The sequence below is a fragment of the Canis lupus genome, chromosome 5 (genome assembly GCF_003254725.2).
Source record: "Canis lupus dingo isolate Sandy chromosome 5, ASM325472v2, whole genome shotgun sequence".
Classification (NCBI taxonomy): Eukaryota; Metazoa; Chordata; class Mammalia; order Carnivora; family Canidae; genus Canis; species Canis lupus.
In genome coordinates, this window is record NC_064247.1 from 39,887,825 (window position 1) to 39,904,504 (window position 16,680).

The 16,680-nt window shown below is 36.9% G+C and overlaps 1 protein-coding gene across 22 annotated transcripts in view; it reads left to right on the forward strand.

Moving 5' to 3' along the window:
* The window catches only part of NCOR1 (nuclear receptor corepressor 1), a 150,400-nt gene that overhangs the window by 80,276 nt on the left and 53,444 nt on the right, over positions 1-16,680 (forward strand). For 16 of the 22 annotated variants that reach the window (XM_049109479.1, XM_049109481.1, XM_025428247.3 and 13 more), the window contains 5 exons: positions 4,390-4,517; positions 5,022-5,239; positions 8,924-8,986; positions 11,220-11,359; positions 16,377-16,503. In XM_049109479.1, coding sequence (XP_048965436.1) covers positions 4,390-4,517; positions 5,022-5,239; positions 8,924-8,986; positions 11,220-11,359; positions 16,377-16,503 — 676 coding nt within the window. The remainder of the gene's footprint in view (positions 1-4,389; positions 4,518-5,021; positions 5,240-8,923; positions 8,987-11,219; positions 11,360-16,376; positions 16,504-16,680) is intronic. The other 6 variants (XM_025428248.3, XM_049109482.1, XM_035716151.2 and 3 more) reach the window with 1 other exon arrangement.

Here is a 16,680-nt window from a genome sequence, read left to right on the forward strand (position 1 = left end):
TCCAAATACTTGATTACCTTTCACAAGAATTTGTATTCTTCCTTCATTCTGACAACATCTTCCTCTTTAAATATGTCAGTGCTAGGACACCTGGGTTGTTCAACAGTTGAGTGTCTGCCTTTGGCTCAGGGCATGATCCTCCCGAAGTTCCGGGACTGAGTCCCATATTGGGCTCCCAGCATGGAGCCTGCTTCTCCCTCTGCCTACGTCTCTGCCTTTTGTGTGTCTCCCATGAATGAATAAATTAAATCTTTTTAAAAATAATAAATAAGTAAAAAATATGTCAACGTGTTCTTATTCCCCAAAGGTATTGAGAAAGCATGTATTTATGTAAATGTAGTAGTTTGAAGATGGGAGAGTTTCTGACTGAACTGTCAGACAATAGACTATTTTAGACAGACTTAAAAGGTTGAATAGAATGGAAAGAGCTTTAGACCCAAAAACGCTCCGCCCCTTTGTATCCTTGTTACCCTAGATGTGTCTTTTCACTTGCGGAGCCTTGGTTTCTATATCTGTGAGCATGGAAGCAGTAATACTTTCCTTGCAGGGTTAACTTGACAACTTGTTCTGTATGTGAAGTCCCTAGAGTGTCGCATCAAGGATAGAGGGAGTGCCCAATAAACGGTAGCAACTCTTGCCTTTGTTGCCTTCCTCACAGTGTGCTATGGGGATTTGACAGCTTTTACTCTTCAGGAAAGTAGTCTCAAATTCAGTTGGTGTAAAGGCATTAGTTTTTAAGTATATTTTGGTAAGATATTTTCTGTTTACTGCCTGAGATACTTAACTCAGTGGCTAAAGTAGGACTTCATTCATTTTGTCTCTTGTATGTTTTTAGTTCACTAGACGCTTGTTCTAAATGTAGTCATTTCATTTCTTGGCAACTTCATCGTCTACTGAGTAGGAATTCGTTTATCTGTTTTCTGAAGACTCAAGCGTGTTAACAAATACACATAGAGTGCATATAAGTGTTAGATACTCAGTCAGACATAGAAATAGATCTCAGCATAAATTGTCTTTTGATCTTGCTATAGAGGACTCTGTTGAAATTTCCCTGTTCTTCATTTATCATTATGAGTACATAAAGCGTTTCAGTTTTTTCATTTGGATTTTTATTTTGCTTTATAATGTACTCACATTTATAGTGCATAGTTTGTTGTGTGACAGACATGTTTCATGCTATGAGATCCTCCCTAACTGAAACTTTTTTTAATTGACTATGAACTGTTAGGCTTAAGGAGGGAAAAACTTGGACAGGAAGCTGCTGGGATGTCTCTGTCTATTAGGGGACCTTTGGATGAATTTCCTTTTGAAACTGTGGACTTTTGAAACTGTGAACTTTCCAGCCAACCTGCTGAAGGGTTTGAGGGATGTAACTTGTTGACTATGGGGATCAGCACACCTCATTACAGATTTGCCTGAAACAAAAGCAGTTGCGATCACTTCTTGTCAAAATCCAGTTATTCCTTACACTCTAATGTCAGTAGCAGTCATTACAGTGGGTCTCAATGCATGTCACCCAAAGGTGAATGCTGGTTGCACACTCTGCCCTGCCTGGCTCTCCCTCTATACCCACTACTGTGAGCTAATGTGGATACTGCTTCGACAGAGGTTCTGCTCCATAGGTGTCACACTCTTCTAGTGTGACATTTAGCAACTACATCAGTTTCTCTGGATCATGTCCACACCCTCTGCAGAATTGGCGATTATGCATCAAGAGTGATCCTGCCCTCATCTTGCCATTGCCTGGTTGAAGCAGGTGCTACCTTGCTTCCCAGTCCCGAGCGCTATGAAAGGGAGAGCAGAGTCAACTGTTGACTGGATTTCAGACAGCAGAGAATGTGTGGGATTGCTTCACTTTTTCAGAGTACTGGTTGGCATTAGAAATAGAAATGTATTAGGGAAATGAGTTATACGTGTCATCCAAGTCTAAGAGAACAGTGAACCTCTTTTATTTTTTCTTCTGCTGAGTTGATACCTCCCTGTCATTTCTTAGGGCTCTAAACCATTTTCTGGGCTACAAAGCCTACTTGCTTTGCCTACTTTGCTAGGCAAAGGGCAGAGTTTATCATTAGTATGCCATCTTGTTTGTTCAGAATGACTAATGGATGCTACATTTGTGGCAAGTGGGTGGTTTGAGGTTATTAGCATTTGAGACTAGCCTTGTGACCCCTATGCTATTGGTGTCAGTCAAAGGTGAATAAGACATTCCCAGTTGTAAAGCGAACTTAGTCATGGTTGGAAAATATACATTTGAAAATCTTCCTGACTTCTTAGTTTTGTCTAGTAATAATAAACACTCAGAAGGAAAGGACACTGGCAATTACCAGGGTGAGAAATTGGGAAAGTAGGATATGTGAGGGAACCATGGTACTGAAATGATTTGGTGAGGGGTAGTGGAATAGTAGATACAGCTCTTCCTGATGAACTGTAAAATTCCATAGAATAAAGGAATCAAAGGTCATGATGGGGACAAATAGAATCAAAAACATTGAAAATATGGGATAGGTGGGGCGTGAGTGATTGTTGTAGAGGAGGTTTTCTGATTTCAGGATTTTGAAGGTAAAACAGTGCCCACCAGTGATGGCAATTGTGACTTCACCTTTGCGGAGTTTAATGAGCATGACCTCAAAAGTATTTCAGTTGTAGGATATTCCGTTGATAGAAAAGGCACTGATACATGTTTCAGAGTTGGAAGAATAATGGCAAGGAATAAAGAACCATGTGATAGAATCATTTATGTGTTCTTAGGAGTATCTGAAAAGTCAATCCATAATACCAGAAGAGAAAAAAGGCATCATAGGTAGATTTTGTAAAATTTGAAAAAGGAAGTATTTTTTAAAATACCACAGTTCAGCAATATTCTGGAAGTGGCATTTGGGAGCAGGAAGGATACAGAGTCTTTTTTATTTCCTTGTGGATTTGAAGAAGGCATAATATGGGGACCTCTTTTGGAGAGGCCAGTAAGGTGTTTGTTATCCTATGAAAAAAGCCAGATTTGGTGAGTAGCTAAAGGAATTTGAGTTGGTATTAAGAATTAAGGGAAATCTTACCTTACATTAATGGTATTTCATTTTGTCTGGTGATGGGAACAGGTAAGAGGACAGGCAGTTACTATAAGGCAAGATTGATATCGGCCTGGATCAGAATGAGAGATTGAGGTGGGAAGGCAAAACTTTTCAAATATGCAGAGTAAAGGAACTTGGTGTTTGCTGTATCCAGCGCATATTGATGCTTCTGTGGTCCAGATGTCTCCTAGGAACTTGGGATACTCAGATGATTAAGATTGAGTGCTTGTCCTTCAGGAGATTGTAACGCAATGAGCCAGACAGACCCTGATAACCAGGTACATGCCACCCTGCAGTAAGTGCTGCAAGTGGAATGGTAGAGAGACAGGGCCTGAAGCTTTTCTGTGGAAATCAAGAAGTGCCTCACAGGAGATGTAGCCTTTTGAACTAAATTTCAGAGGATCTATGGGAATTTACTAGGCAAGGAGGGGTAGAAAGGGTGTTCCAGGCAAAGACATGAAATGCTGGGTGTGTTCAGGTGAGTCCAGAGCAGCAACCAGTATAGGAAATGTAGGGGGATTGGAAGAGGTACACACGAGACAGTGGGCTGTGTGCTATAATGCCAATTGGCAGTTCAATCCTACTTAGGTTAGACAGTCTAGATTTCTGCATTAAATAAAAATAATACTAACAGCTGAAATTACTAATTTCACTTTTTTCTCTTAGAGTCACAATTTTAGCAAAGATAAAAGGATCCATAATCTCTTCTTGTCTTTGTTCACATTTTTAATTATAGAGTGTAATTATAGCTTAGGAATATTGGAGTGTTTTACTTCTTTTCACTTTATTATATCCTTACTACTTTTCCAAATTAGTTTTGATTACGACCACCATATTCATTAAGTGAATGTTCCCGTAGAAGAGTAAATGCATAAGATGCTTCTTGTAGTATCATCCATAGTGATGAAAATGAAAAAGTTGGAAGCATATTAGGCATCTAATATTAGGGGAATGGTTTGGTAGATTATAGGTTATCAAATTTTAAGGTGGAATTGAATTTGCTTGAGTGACAGATTAAGATGTGGGAATTACAGAAAGAGAGAACCAACCTGAGATTTCAGGTTTCTAAGTGGAATTTTAACACTTTTGCCTCTTTGATGGATTTGGATGCTAGGAGCGTACATGCACTTGCTTTTAACCAATACATATGTAATATATTAAAGAGTATTAGACTAATTTTTAATACATTACCCCTAATTACATTGTAAGTGATCAGTAAGTTGTTCATTACTTTTTTTGCAAAGATATTTACTGTAGTTGGTCATCACAATTTGAGGAGCTGTTTCTTTTAATGTTAAATTTGACAAATTATGGTTCATTCCAGCAGCAAATTGCCCGACCCTCACAAGAAGAAAAAGTAGAAGAAAAAGAAGAAGATAAAGCAGAAAAAACAGAAAAAAAAGAAGAAGAAAAGAAAGATGAAGAAGAAAAAGATGAAAAGGAGGACTCTAAGTGAGTTAAATGATTAGATATTAGTCTTATTTTTAAATCATGAGCCTACTGACTCTCAGAGGTATAAAATTTTAGATAAAAGAATGAATGGGGTGTTTTTTTAGTTGTTAAGCCATCAGTTGTTCAAGTGAGACATTTAAACTCCCATCTGGTCAGTGGTTCTGCTCATATGGAACTGTCCTATCTTGATTTGTACTTTTTTCCTAAAATTTCTATTAATCATTCATTTTTAGTGATGTATGGAGGATGCAAAAGTACATAAGATATGTACTATTCCGGGCATCCCATCCCTGGATGGCTCAGCGGTTTAGTGCCTGCCTTTGGCCCAGGGTGCAATCCTAGAGTCCTGGGATCGAGTCCCACGTGGGGCTCCCGGCATGGAGCCTGCTTCTCTCTCCTCCTGTGTCTCTGCCTCTCTCTCTTATTTAGTATCATGTCCATAATCTTCTTAGAGGCATGTATAGTTCTAAATTGCACAAGATTTTTGTCTGCTCTTGTTTCCAGAGAGAACACCAAGGAAAAGGACAAGACGGAAGGTACAGCAGAAGAAACGGAAGAGAGAGAACAGGCCACGCCCCGGGGACGAAAGACCGCCAACAGTCAGGGCCGCAGAAAGGGCCGGATCACCAGGTCCATGACCAACGAAGCTGCGGCGGCCAGTGCTGCAGCCGCTGCAGCTACCGAGGAGCCCCCGCCGCCTCTGCCACCGCCACCAGAGCCCAGTGAGTAGGCAGGATGGGAGTGGACAGGCCAGAATTTTGTGCGGGATTCTGTTGTGGTACCAGGGTAGAGTAGGAGGGTCCTTGGATGTTGACAACCTAGACATAATCTGAAAGTGTGGCCTTCACACCTTTTTTTTAAGACTTTATTTATTTATTTATTTATTTATTTATTTATTTATTTATTTATCTATCATTTATTTATTTATTTATTTATTTATTTATTTATTTATTTATGAGAGAGAGAGAGAGAGAGAGACAGACAGACAGACATAGGCAGAGGGAGAAGCAGGCTCCATGCAGGAAGCCCGATGTGGGACTTGATCCTTGAGATTCTGGGGGTATCACGCTCTGAGCCAAAGGCAGACACTCAACTGCTGAGCCACCTAGGCGTCCCTACACTTACTTACTTACTTACTTACGTTTTTTTTTTTTTTTTTTAAGTTTTCTTTTAATCACCTGGTGCTCATCATGACAAGTATACTCCTTAATCCCCATCACTTGTTTCAGTCCCCCAACCCAGCTCCCCTCTGGTGACCACCAGTTTGTTCTCTAGAGTTAGAAGTCCGTTTGTTTCTCTTTTTTTCCCTTTGCTTGTTTGCTTTGTTTGTTAAATTCCACATATGAGTGAAATCATATGGTATTTGTCTTTCTCTGACTGACTTCACTTAGTATTATACTCTAGCTTTTGTTGTTTCCTTCATTATGCAGAACCTTTTTATTTTATTTATTTTTAAAATTTAACTTAAATTTTTTTAGCATGAGAGGCAGAGAGAGAGAGAGAGAGAAAATCCCAAGCAGCTCCATACCCAGTGCAGAGCCTGACATGGGGCTTGATCTCACAACCCTGAGATCATGACCTGAGCCAAAACCAAGAGCCAGACACTTAACTGAGCCACCCAAGTGCCCCAGAAGCTTTCTATTTTGATGTTGTAGTCCCAGTAGTTTATTTTTCCTTTTTCCCTTGCCTCAAGGGACCTATCTAGAAAAACATTACTACAGCCAATGTCAAGAGAAATTACTGCCTGTGCTTTTTTCTAGGATTTTTTTTGGTTTCATGTCTCATATTTAGGCCTTTAATCCATTTTTAATTTATTTTTGTGTTTGATGTAAGAAACTGGTCCATTCTTTTGTATGTTGCTGTCTAGTTTTCCCAACAGCATTTGTTGAAGAGACTGTCTTCGTCCTATTGAGTATTCTTTACTGCTTTGTCGAAGATTAGTTGATCATGTAATTGTGTGTTTATTTCTGGATATTCTCTTCTGTTCCATTGATCTGTGTGTCTATTTTTGTGTCAGTACCATATTGTTTTAATGATTACAGCTTTGTAGTATAACTTGAAGTCAGGAATTGTGATGCCTCCAATTTTGTTTTCCTTTTTCAAGATTGCTTTGACTGTTCAAGGTCTTTTTTAGGTCCATACAAATTTTAGGATTGTTTGCTCTAGTTCTATGAAAATTGCTGTTGGTATTTTGATAGGGATTGCATTGAATGGGTAGATTGCTTTGGGCAGTATAGGCATTTTAACAATATTCTTCCAATCAGTGAGCATGGAGTGTTTCTCCATTTCTTTGTGTTGTCTTGAATTTCATCAGTGTTTTATAGTTTTCAGAGTACAGATCTTTTACCCTTTGATTAGGTTTATTCCTAGGTATCTTTATTTTTGGTGCAGTTGTAAATGGGATTGTTTTCTTATTTTCTCTTTCTGCTGTTTCATTATTGGTGTATAGAAATGCAACAGATTTCTGTATGTTGATTTTTGTATGCTGCAACTTGGCTAAATTTGTTTATCAGTTCAAGCAGTCTTTTGAGTTTTCTGTATATAGTATCATGTCATTTGCAGATAGTGAAACTTTTACGTATTCATGGCCTTTAAAGTTTTTAAACTTTAATATCAATGTCTTTTGAAAAAGATCTGCCCGAATCTTGCTATCTATACACCCGTTTTTCTTTTTACTTAGTTGTAATCTTAGTGTACATGCCACTTTGTCTGATGTTTTAACTTGACATATATTATATAAATATATTCTAGTTTCTAAGTGATCTTCATTTTTATTTTTTGTTGGCTGTGAAATGTTGGCCTCATGTTCCCTGAGGCACAATTTTTTTTTTAAAGATTTTATTTATTTATTCATGAGAGACACATAGAGAGAGGCAGAGACATAGGCAGAGGGAGAAGTTGGGAGACCCCAGTGTGGGTCTTGATCCTGGGACTCTGGGATCATGCCGTGAGCCGAAGGTAGACACTCAACCGCTGAGCCACTCTGGCATCCCATGATTTCTTGAACTATTCCCTGTTGTGAACGATTAGGCTGTCCTCTGCCCCCTTGTCTTTAAACTAATACAGATAGCACTGTAAGGACAAAACAAATCTTAATTCACATAACATTTTCTTTCTGTTAAATTATTTTTTATAGGAATAAATTCTTAGCTAAGGGAATACTAGGTCTAAGGGTCCAAGCATTTTTCTCTTTCACTGAGTATTGTCTCTTTAGTTTATAGAGGGATCATGTTAACGATGTTTGTATTAATTGACTCAGTGGTACCAGTTTTACATAAAGAAGTTAGGTTCTAGGGATGGCAAGAAGGATGCAAGGAAAATAACTAGACAAGCACGTGGGGGCAGGTCATGATGGACCATTTGAATTGTATCCTGCTTTGCTTACAAAGTGGGAGCTTACAGAGGTTTTTAAGTAGAAGAACACTGTAAACAGATTGGTGCTTTATTTTTCTTTTTTAAGATTTTTTTATTTATTTATCCATGAGAGACACAGATAGAGAGGCAGAGACATAGGCAGAGGGAGAAGCAGGCTCCATGCAGGGAGCCTGACGTGGGACTTGATCCTGGGTCTCCAGGATCAAGCCCTGGGCTGAAGGCAGTGCTAAACTGCTGAGCCACCTGGATTGCCCCACATTGGTGCTTTAGAAAGTGAACTAGTGACAGTGTGGAGGTCAGGTTGGAAAGAGTGAAGGATGGAGGCAGAGAGACCAGCTAGAAGGGCGTTACTCTGCATGCCATGGCCCAGGCAAGAGGAGGGTGGATTCAGGAGATTAGTACTGACACACATCATTGCATGTCAGTAGTAAATGGAAGGATTAAAAAGTTGGTCTGAGGAGACTGTTAATTCGAGTACTGGGTGGGTGATAATACTATTAGTTGAGGAGAATATGGCAGGACTTTATTTCATGCCTCGTAGTCTTAATTTTCATTCTAATGTAGAAGAGAAAATGATCCATCTGTGTTTACTAGGTATCAGGCACTGAGGATGAGCATAGGGCCTCCAGGAGTGAGGAAAAGATGGGGAATTCAAAGAGCAAGAAAGCACCGTATCTGGATAGGAAGAGGGAGGGTTGTTTCTTCCCTTGACACTTCAGGAGAAGAGAGATGGAACTTGAATATGTGGGAACACACTGAGTGAAGTGGGACTTCATAGAAAATAAACTAATGGTGTTCAAACATGTAGACATGGGTGGAACTTCAAAGAACATTAAGAAAGATCCTAACACTGAGAGGCCCTAACTATTCCCCCTTAATAGGTTGGGGAGAGCCTGCCACCATCCTCTCCATCATTTCTTTCACCTACTGCTTCAGAAAGACTTTATGTCAGATAAACAGGTCGGTGCCATATAATCTGTGAATGAGCTTAATTTTTCCCTGCCTTACTGGGTGTTCTCTCTTTATTTCAGTTTCCACAGAGCCTGTAGAAACCTCTCGATGGACAGAAGAAGAAATGGAAGTCGCTAAAAAAGGCAAGTGATAGTACTTTAGGTTCTTCGGGGTTTTGGTTGGATTGGGTTGGGGTTTTCAGGGTTATTACTAATAACTCAGATGGAACTAATTTTTTTTTTTAATTAAAAAAAGAATGTTCTTTGGTGGTAAATAGAATTTGGAGATAGACTTGAATTCTTTCTGATGGAATGGTCCCCTCTCAGGTAACCCCGCTGTGCCTTGCTTAAGAGGCCCACTTTTGAGGGATTTAATATTCTCTGCACAGTTTTATTTTGAATGTCATTTTGTTAGAAAGCATTTTGTTAGAATAGCTGTGATTAAATGTTTTGGAGGGTATTTTAATATAAACAGTCTATATTTTCAATTACTTAAAAGTTGGAATGTTAATAGTGTGGTACATATCTTCTCGGTTTATATTTGGTAAGGCATTTGGCTGTAAACTGGTAAGAAATTGCACTGCTATTCAGAGATGAGGGCATGAACTTTGGAGCTAGACAAAGGTTTAAACTTTGTCTTTTCCCACTCATCAGTATGTGGCTCTGATCTTACTCTGCAACATTATGAATCTTGCATTTTTCTGTTGTTGCTTATTAACATAGTGTAATTCGAAATTGAAGTAAAATTTCTAATAGGATAAGTAATTGGTTTATAAATAAAAAATCATTTGTGTTTTAAATGAAATAATTTTGAGAAAGATTAGCCAGCTCTTGGGAGTTAAGTATTTCCTTATAGTTCTAAGTAGAAATTATTGTAGGGGCACCTGGGTGGCTCAGTCAGTTGAGTGTGTCTGCCTTCGGCTCAGGTCATGGCTGAGCCCCACGTCTGAGTGGGGAGTCTGCTTCTCACTCCTGCTGCTTGTGCTCTCTCACTCCCAAATAAATAAATAAAATCTTACAAAAAGAAATTATTGTAAATAAATTGACCTTTTAGCGATATATTTCAGATTTATTTTCTGTTTAATAGTTAATGAATGATACATTTGAGAGTCCTATAAACCAACTTTACCAAAAATATGGCAGTTTAACATGTTCTTTGTTCAAAATATTTTTGTTTGATTTTATTTGCCATGATTAGCAAGTTTGTGATTTGTCATGATTACATGTATAACTTTTTAAAAGACTCACATTTAAGAAGAAAAGATTCACATTTATTCTCATCTAATTATCAGAATGTCATAGTAGAGTAAGTAGATATTAGCTACATCATAGTGTGATCTCTTTCAGGTAGATAAGACTTTCATAGGACTATTTAGTTTCCACTCTTCTCACCTCTGTTCATGGGTCAGAAGGATTTGGAAGTGACCTTCTAATTGTCATTGTTAAGGAAAGCTACTCACATTAACCTTGAAAAACTCATTTTTTTCTATAAATTGTTAAATTTGTACTAGAAACTCCTGCTCGGATACATTGGAGCAGATATCTAAAGTATATCCCTGTCTGTATAGCTCTCTGTGTTTATGCGCATTTATATACCCATATTCCTTGCACATTGGTGTGTGTATGTATATATGTTACTGATTAAAAAGTGTTGGATTGCATAGATTTCTGTGACGCATTATATTACTACAGGTTTTTCCTTTTTTTTTTTTTTTAATTTTTTAAATTTATTTATGAGTCATAGAGAGAGAGAGAGAGGCAGAGACACAGGCAGAGGGAGAAGCAGGCTCCATGCACCAGGAGCCTGACGTGGGATTCGATCCCGGGTCTCCAGGATCACGCCCTGGGCCAAAGGCAGGCGCTAAACCGCTGCGCCACCCAGGGATCCCTGGTTTTTCCTTTTTTTTTAAAAAACTGGTTAATTTTTTTGAGAGCATTTCTTGATTGTGAATGGATTGAAGACATGCTGTTTATAAATGTAGTCCTATATATCTTTATTTTGTGTTAAATATTTATGTGATTATCTTATTAGCTTTATATTGATATACTGTTTCCAAAGACTTAGAAGTATCTAATCACTCAGTTTTACAAGTGTTTGAGTTGTTACCGTGGGTCCAACATTGTCCTAGCTCTCTGGGAGATATGTAACACTGGATAAAGTTGAGCCCTCCCATTAATGATCAGGTTTTAAATTTGGGTGGCAAAATAGAGTGGTCAGTTGCCTGTCAATGCATATTTAAGTATTAAAATTTATCAATAATTGAAAACACATTTTTAGTGTTAATGATTGTGAATACTGTAGTTAACTTGATTTTACTATTTCTCTTGTTTGCTTTATCACATGTTGTTCAATTTATGGTCTGTTTTTCAAATATAGGTCTTGTAGAACATGGTCGTAACTGGGCAGCAATTGCCAAAATGGTGGGAACTAAAAGTGAAGCGCAATGTAAAAACTTCTATTTTAACTATAAAAGGCGACACAATCTTGACAACCTTTTACAGCAGCATAAACAGAAAGTGAGTATATCAGAGGTAGTGAGCCTTTATTCATTTTTACTGATAGTTTTTATTTTGTTTTGTTTTTGAGCTTCAAATACTGGTTTTGAGAGAAACGTTTCTATACCTTGTATTTTTATTTATATGCTAGTGCCTTGGCACAAGTTGACTTCTTCTCTGATTACTGCCCAAGGAGCAAAATTCGTGTTAGTAGTAATGACAGTTCATACTTTTGAATGACCATAGATTAGATTTGAAAACTATAAACATTTTGGAGTTTGAATTGAAAAGTTTAGTTGGAGTTCTGTTGACCGTGTTGAATGAATTAATAATGGCATATTAAAAGCATTTTCTTAGAGAGGAAGAGTCCCTGAGGTAAATATTAAAAACCAGAAAGTATAAATTGTTGAAAATTCCTTAAGAGGAGGTTCCAATGTTTTCAATGTCCACTGAGCTCTTTGAGGATTCCATGAGATCAAAACTGTTTTTGTTTTAAAATATTAATAAAAATATTAAGATGTTGCTTTTTTCCCCCACTGTGTTAGATTTGCCTGGTTAGTGTCAAGGAGTGGTGAGAAAAAAATGCTGATGCCTTAGCATGAATCATGGCAGGGCACCACTGTGCTAAATAAATACTCCACGTATTCTTCATCTCCAGGCATTTGCCGTTTAACAACAAATATGCCAATTTCACTTGTCCTTGGTGAAGCAATAAAAATTAGCTTTATTAAATCTTGACCCTTGAGTACATGGGTGTGATGAAATGAAAAGTGTGCATAAAGCCCTTCTGCTCCATACCAAAGTATGCTGGACCTGTCAAAGGAAAGTTCTTTTGTAGTTGTTTGACTTCCAAGCTGAACTAGCCTCCCTTTTTTAATAGTGTCAGCTTTATTTGGAAGAATAACAGAAAAACTATGATTTTGCAGACTTGGATCCTTGGCAGACATTTTCATGAAAATGAGTGAGACTGTCTTTCAAAGAAAGCAAGCAGAAGTATTTGTTGCCACTTTTAAATTTTGAGTTTTTAAGCAAAAATTAGTATTTTGGAAAATTTGTCCCTCACCGTAAGCTTAATATCTTCCTAATACTCAAAGACTTTTCTGATGAGATCAGTGGTAATAATAGTTAATGTGATATTTTGATATATAGTGAAATGTATGCAAATTTGAAATATCTATGTAACTCTGTAATTTCCAAATGACCAATTTGTGATGTCACAATGGATATCATGTATGGATGGATAAAAGATCTATAGAGTATTTTTAATATACCATCAAGATAGATGGATTTTAATAGAATACAAAAAATTTATTGATATGGCTTCAGATTTCATATTGCAGTTACCATGTAAGAGATGACTACTTGCTGAGTTTTGGTATAATATCAAAGAATAATATCCATGTTCATTTGAAAAAACTGTTAAAATATGCTTTCCTTTTCAACTACATATCTCTGTGAGGCCAGACTTTATATTTTTTGTAGTAGGCTCCACACCTAATGTGGGGCTTGAACTCACAATCCTGAGATTTTTTTTTTTTTTTTTTTTTTTTTTTTTACAATCCTGAGATTAAGTCACATGCTCTACTGACTAAGCCAGCAAGGCGCTCCCAGACTTTTTTTTAATGTATATATGTCAGCCAAAACAGTATTATGAAAAAATAAAAATTAAAAACAAAAACAAAAAAAACAGTATTATGTCTGCAGATTAGGTTATATCTAGAAGCACATTTAAGAATTGTGCTGTTTTCTGTGAAGGTAGATATTAAAAGGAATTTTTGAAAACAGAAAAAAATGCTACCTTTTCACTAAATTATCCTTCTGTTGTAGAATGTAGTTATTTTTATTAAAAATATTTTTTATGTTGACTTCTAATGGGTTTATTATTTTTAAATGAATTAATAAATATTTTAAGTCTTTTTAATTCAAATATAGTAAATACCTCTCTCTCTCTCTCTCTCTCTCTCTCTATATATATATATATATATATATATATATATATATACACATACATATATGTGTATATATATATATAGAATAGAACCTCCTTAGGGTCTTGAATGCTTTTTAAGAGTGTTGTATCCTTAGACAAAAAAATTTGAGACTCACTGAAGAATGATAGAATGGGTAATAAAAGGGTAGATATTTAAATTTGTTAGGGTTTGAACTTTTAGTAAATATATATATATATATATAACGTATAGCATTGATTTAAAAAGTTATATGCCTTTTAACAAAAATGAAAATGTGTAAAGTTTAGAGATGTGTTGTAGCAACTAAATCAAAGGAAAAAAAGTAGTGACAAAGAGTCTATTGACAAGAGACTGGACTTCAGCAAATACCACTGAAAATGTTTAGAGAGAAAATCAAATAAAGAGTGAAGCAGACATGTTTTTAAAAGATAAGTCAGGGTTCTCCAGAGAAACAAACCAACGGCACGTGTGTGTGTGTGTAGGGAGAGAATATATGAGTGAGTGATTTATTTTAAGAAATTGGCTTATGTGATTGTGGACATTTGGATCTGATGATGTAGGCTGGCAGGCTGGAGACTCATAGAAGAATTGTGGCTGAAGTTCAGAGGTGATCTGCTGACAGATCCTCTTCTTGCTGGAGGGTGGGGTGAGGGGGAGAGCAGGGACCTGTCAGTCTTAGTTCTATTAAGGCCATCAATTGATTGGGTGAAGCACCCCCACCCCCACATTCTGGAGGGTCATCTGCTTTGCTCAGAAGTCTGCTGGTTGAATTGTTAATCTCATCTAAAAAAACACCTGCACAGAAACATCCAGGATAATATTTGACCAAATATCTGGGTGCTGTGGCCCAGCCAAGTTGACACATATAATTAACCATCACAAGTGTCTTTAAAACTTCTTGTTCTAATCATTTTAATAACTTTTTTTTTTTTTTTTTTTTTAGATTTTATTCATTTTTTCATGAGAGACACAGAGAGAGAGAGGCAGAGACACAGACAGAGGGAGAAGCAGGCTCCATGCAGGGAGCCAGATGTGGGACTCGACCCTGGGTCTCCAGGATCAGGCCCTGGGCTGAAGGTGGCGCTAAACCGCTGAGCCACCCAGGCTGCCCTGTTTTAATAACATTTAATAACAATTGAAATGACGGGGACAGTATGCTTCTGTTTTTTAGAGTATTTTATCATTTTTAAAAGGATTTCAAGACAAGGACAAGTAGATGACAAATATCTACTATCAAAATGCAGTGCTATATATATATATAGGAGTTATATTTCTGAGGCTTGACTTATTACATTGAAAATTAATGTAATTAATTTCGCTATCATATAGTGAAGAAAATGCTTGGAATGTCGCATGGTAATGGTAAAACATTGTCTCTTCTATATTCATCAGTGGAAATACCAAACAGAATGGGTAGTCCTTAGCAAAGGAGGGATATAGCTTCGCCACTGGAAAAATCCCTATAATAGCTATTATCTAACCCCTAAAAATACTGCAGCCTTTATGCAGTCTTCTTAAAGCTTTTAAGAGTGTAGCCAGAGGATTTTCCCCTTGCATTCCTGCTAGGAACATAGTGATGAATTTTTTTAGCCTCAGAATTACACCTAATTCTGTAACTAACCCTGGGCCGTTATTTTTTTTTCTCTTGACTTAGTTAATGCTTTAGGTTGGATCGTACTAGTGTATTCATTTATGTAAACTAAGAATGAGGAAAAAATAAACAGAATAAGAATACTGGTAATTTTAACAATTGGGATAGCAATGATTTCTTTTCTGCTGTGAGGAGTGTCCCTGGGAGAGGCCCACAGCTGAAGTCTGGTGAAGTTATAGGCTCAGTAAGAGGCAGAGAACAGAGCAGTGCCAGGGCAGGGATCCTCAGGTCTACAGAGACAGGAGACCTTAAGTTTCATAGTTAGCAACATGAGATTATAAATATGATAAATGGCTGATGTCTTACACCTAAATAGATACACATATGCTTTTACAGATAAGGTGATCTCAGTAGAAGAATGAGCAGTTTTATGTAAATACATGGAAAATCCTGTTAAAAAGGGAATTTGTCCTCATAGTAAAAGAAATTCAATAACACTAATGATGATTGGTGACACCAGTGATTAGTTGTTGCTTGAGAAATCACAATCATGGGGCACCTGGGTGGCTCAGTCGGCAAGACATCTGCCTTCGGCTCAGGTCATGGTCCCAGGGTCCTGGGATCCTGGCCCTGCCCAGTGGGAAGCCTGCTTCTCCCTCTGCCCCTCCCCCTGCTTGTGCTCTCTGTCTTTCTCTCTCAAATAAATAAATATAATCTTTAAAAAAAAAATCACAATCATAACTCTTAATATTAGTAAAGGGAAGTTATTGCAGCATTATTAACAATACCAAAGCTTAAAGTTGCTTAGATAACTTAAAATAGGAGAATTTTAAATATTTACTGGTATAGAGTGCTTTATGGAATCATGAATAAATAACAGTAATTTTGAAGAATTTATAAATAGAGGTATGTTCAGATCATGATTATATAAGGCTAGAAAAGATAAATGACTATATTGAGCGATTCTAGTTTTATTTACTATACACAAACATAAGCATGCACATATATAAAAGATTGAAAGCAAATGTGTCAATATACTTAGAATCTCTAGCTGGTGCCATTATGAGCAATTATTGTTTTTCTTAACCTAATTTTCTGGGTCCTCCACATTCCAATGAATATCTTCTTTTTAATAGAAAACATACATAACGTTTATTAGAAAAATACATTATTTGGAGGGGGAGAAGAGCAGGAGTTTTGTGATTTTGGGCTCTTTGTACATGTATGGTGGCGAGAAGTTCAAAAATGATCCACATATAACTTGATCCATTTGATAAGAGTGATCTGTCTACACAAAAGGCCAGTTAGTGGTTACCTTGAGGCAACCTCACCCTAACCAGAGTAGTTGTCAGACATGCAACCTTCTTGTTTAGTATGTGTGTATCAGTGTTCTGTGTTATTTCAGATAGGAAAATGTTCTACTTTTTTCCCTTTTAGTTATTTAAATCATAAATAATTTGATTTAATACTCTTTTAGACTTCCCGGAAGCCCCGTGAAGAGCGAGATGTGTCCCAATGTGAAAGTGTAGCTTCCACTGTTTCTGCTCAGGAAGATGAAGATATTGAAGCTTCTAATGAAGAAGAAAATCCAGAAGATAGTGAAGGTATCTTAAAAATCTTAAATTTAGTTGTGACTTCCACTAGCCCAAATATATAATTATAAGCTTAGTCATTTGACTATTTAAGAATTGCTTCATTAAAGAAACAGTATTCTCATTGTTTTCATGGTATAGAGACCTTAAGCTTGAACACAATGTATTTATTCATTTAATCAACAAATA